This window comes from Vipera ursinii, assembly GCF_947247035.1.
Source record: "Vipera ursinii genome assembly, chromosome: 10".
Classification (NCBI taxonomy): domain Eukaryota; kingdom Metazoa; phylum Chordata; class Lepidosauria; order Squamata; family Viperidae; genus Vipera; species Vipera ursinii.
In genome coordinates this window covers 14,020,173-14,023,070 of record NC_139520.1, presented here as the reverse complement: position 1 = coordinate 14,023,070, position 2,898 = coordinate 14,020,173, and the positions used below count along the sequence as shown (strand labels likewise).

The 2,898-nt window shown below is 58.4% G+C and overlaps 1 protein-coding gene across 1 annotated transcript; it reads right to left on the bottom strand.

Annotated features, from left to right (window-relative positions):
- Positions 1-349: 349 nt before the first annotated feature.
- On the bottom strand, positions 350-2,579 carry EXOSC6 (exosome component 6). The gene has a single exon (XM_083370287.1). It carries the CDS (start codon positions 2,436-2,438, stop codon positions 1,581-1,583), a length of 858 nt encoding a protein of 285 aa, XP_083226413.1. The 5' UTR covers positions 2,439-2,579; the 3' UTR covers positions 350-1,580.
- Between the last annotated feature and the right edge of the window lie 319 nt (positions 2,580-2,898).

The following is a 2,898-nucleotide window of genomic DNA, read 5'->3' as shown; positions in this document are numbered from 1 at the left end:
TGTGAGTTTGATATGTCTGAATTAGATGGGTCTACAGTGGGTTAGGACGTTGAGCTTGTCGATCAGAAGGTCGGCAGTTTGGCGGGTAGAATCCCGAGTGCCGCGTAACAGAGTGAGCGCCTGTTACTCGTCCCAGCTTCTGCCAACCTAGCAGTTTGAAAGCACGTAAAAATGCAAGTAGAAAAATAGGGACCACTCCGGTGGGAAGGTAACAGCGTTCCGTGCGCCTTTGGCGTCTAGTCATGCCGGCCACACGACCACGGAGACGTCTTCGGACAAGCTCTGGCTCTTCGGCTTTGAAACGGAGATGAGCACCGGCCCCTAGAGTCGGAAATGACTAGCACGCATGTGCGGGGGAACCTTTACCTTTAATATTCTCTACTCTCTACAAAGAGAGGGAGTAAAATGTTTCCATACAAAGCAACTACTGAAAAAGAAACAAAGCCAGCTTTATAAAAGAGATACGTTAATTATATAAACAAGGCAACCGGTCTGTTGAATTCATGTGTTTAAATAGCAGGCAGAAAATCAAGTCCCGGTGAATTATTATCCGAGGAAAAATCACATTGTATGAAAGTCAGGAGAGCGCCAAAGGAGAGTGGAGAAGAGAAAAAAAATGTATTTACAAGGGTTCAGTGAAGCTAGAAGAGGATCAAAAACAAGAAATAAAAGAGGCAGCAAAGAAGCCAGGATAAAAAAAACAAAGCAAAACAGTGGCTTTTTTTTTCTCAATTTTGAGTGAGATGGAAAAAAATGGTATCAAAATAAAGTTGATTTTTAAAAACATCCACTTACACAAGCTACTGGTTGTTATCTGTCCAAACGACTAAATAAAGTATGGTTAACCACTGGATTGCCCTGGGTTCACAAGTTCACAATAAACAAAACAAGCCATGTTAGTGCTTAATGTCACAACCCGATTCCCCACAGCCAAGACTTCACACCCCCTTTGTTTCGTTTTTTAACTCAAGTAACGGTTAACTCTGGTTTCTGGCGAAAACTCAGCCATCACTTCAACCTGACCTGCTTCGCAAGAAACCCAGTCGCCTTTTCACCCAAAGGACCCCACGAACAGGCCAGAGGCCGCCCCCATAGGACCACATTTCAGCGTTAAGATAAGGGAAGCAGTTCTGAGTTCAAGAGACGCCTCCAGTTACCCAACTTAAAAAAAAAAAAGTCAAAGCAAAGTTGGGAGTCAAACAGCCACGGCTTGGGAGGTGCCTTCTTGGGGGAGACGCTGCAGCAAAGTTCACCCCCTTCTCAAAATGAGGGGCTGGGCGCAGAAAGTTTCCAGATGAAGTTCCAAGTGGGTCAGGCAGCTCTCTCGCTCCGCATCCGTCTGGCCTCGATCCGCTTCCTACGCCGCGGGTGGCACTTGCGTCCGGTCTCCTGGTTCTCTGGCTCAGCGTTTCCCAACCTTAGGAACTTGAAGAGGCGTGGACTTCAACTCCCAGAATTCCCCAGCCAGCATAGCTGGCTGGGGAATTCTGGGAGTTGAAGTCCACGCCTCTTCAAGTTCCTAAGGTTGGGAAACGCTGCTCTGGCTCGCCAGCTCCTGCGCAAAAGGCCCGAGGGCGACTTCAGGCGGTTCCCGCGGAGGGCTCGGCCGTGTCCATGTCCGCCGGCTCCTGCGGCCCGGGCGCCCGCCGCTTGGCCGCCCGCAGGAGGCTCTGGCGCAGCAGCGGGTAAAGGCGCTGGCAGCCGTCGAGGCCCAGGCGGAGCGCTTGCGCCCAGCTGTCGGCCGGCCCGCCGTCGCCGCTGCCCAGCAGGCCGGCTACCTGGTTGAGGGAAGGCAGGAGCGCCACGGTGAGCCGGGCGGCGGCGGCGCGCTCCTCGGGCTCGCTGGGCTGCAGCCGCCACTCGGTCCCCGACGGCCCGGCCGGCCGGCTGAGCGCGCAAGCCGCCACCAGGTCGTAGAGCTCGATGCCCGCGTCGGCCAGCGCCAGCCCGGCGGCGCACATGGCGGCGGCCAAGGCCGAGCCGCCGTCTTGCAAGAGCAGCGCGCTCACCTCCAGCTGCGCCCGCGGGTAGCGCGCCAGGCGCACGGCCGGCTCCAGCGCCTCCTGCAGCGCCAGGCTCAGCTCCGGCTCCTTCTCGCCCGGCCGGCCGCGGCCGCCGCGCCCGGAGAAAGGCGCCCGGCGGAACTCGCACACCAGCCGGCCGCGCTGCTCGCCGGGGGCGTTCGCTCCGCCGCCGCCGCCGCCGCCGGCCGCCTCGCGAGGCCCGGCTACGGAGCAGAGCACTTTGGTGCCGCCGTCCAGCTCCAGGTAGGCCGAGCCTTTGGCTTGGCTCAGCAGCCCCACGCGGGCGAAGAGCGGCTGCAGCGCCGACGGGTCCCGGCTGCTCGCCTCGCCGCTCTCCCTCTGGCCGGCCGGCACGTAGAGCAGCGGCGACTGCGACTCTTCCGGGCCCGGCACCCGCCGGTGATCCAGCGGCATGGCCCCGGCTTTGGCGCGCCTGGCTCCGGAAGGGGAAGGGCGGAGGAAGGCGGCCAGGCGCTCCCGGCAGCTCCCCCTGCCGGCTTCGGCTCTCCGCGGTGGCCGCTGCTTCTCGGCGGCGGCGGGAGGAGGAGGAGGAGGAGGAGGAGGAGGAGGTGGTGGAGCCTGGCGCCCGGCTGGAGCGCCTCGGCCGCTGGAGCGCTTTTGCGCAAGGCCGGGGTTGCGTCGGGCTTTCTGCTCCACTGTCAGTTGCTGGGGCTCCCTCCAGCGGCGGATAGGGCAGGTAGTCCTCGGTTTACAACACTTCATTTAGTGACCGTTCGAAGTTACAACGGCGCTGTAAAGTGGGCTCAGAATATTCAAGAAGTTATTACAATACTTGGATACTTGGGAAAAGATTTGGGTGAGAAATGTAAAATTTACGCAAGGCCAAAATTTAAGAGAGAATTTTTATAAAAAG

Bases quoted from the DNA above. Each gene is read 5' to 3' on its own strand.
- EXOSC6 (XM_083370287.1), bottom strand. From the start codon at position 2,438: ATGCCGCTGGATCACCGGCGGGTGCCGGGCCCGGAAGAGTCGCAGTCG.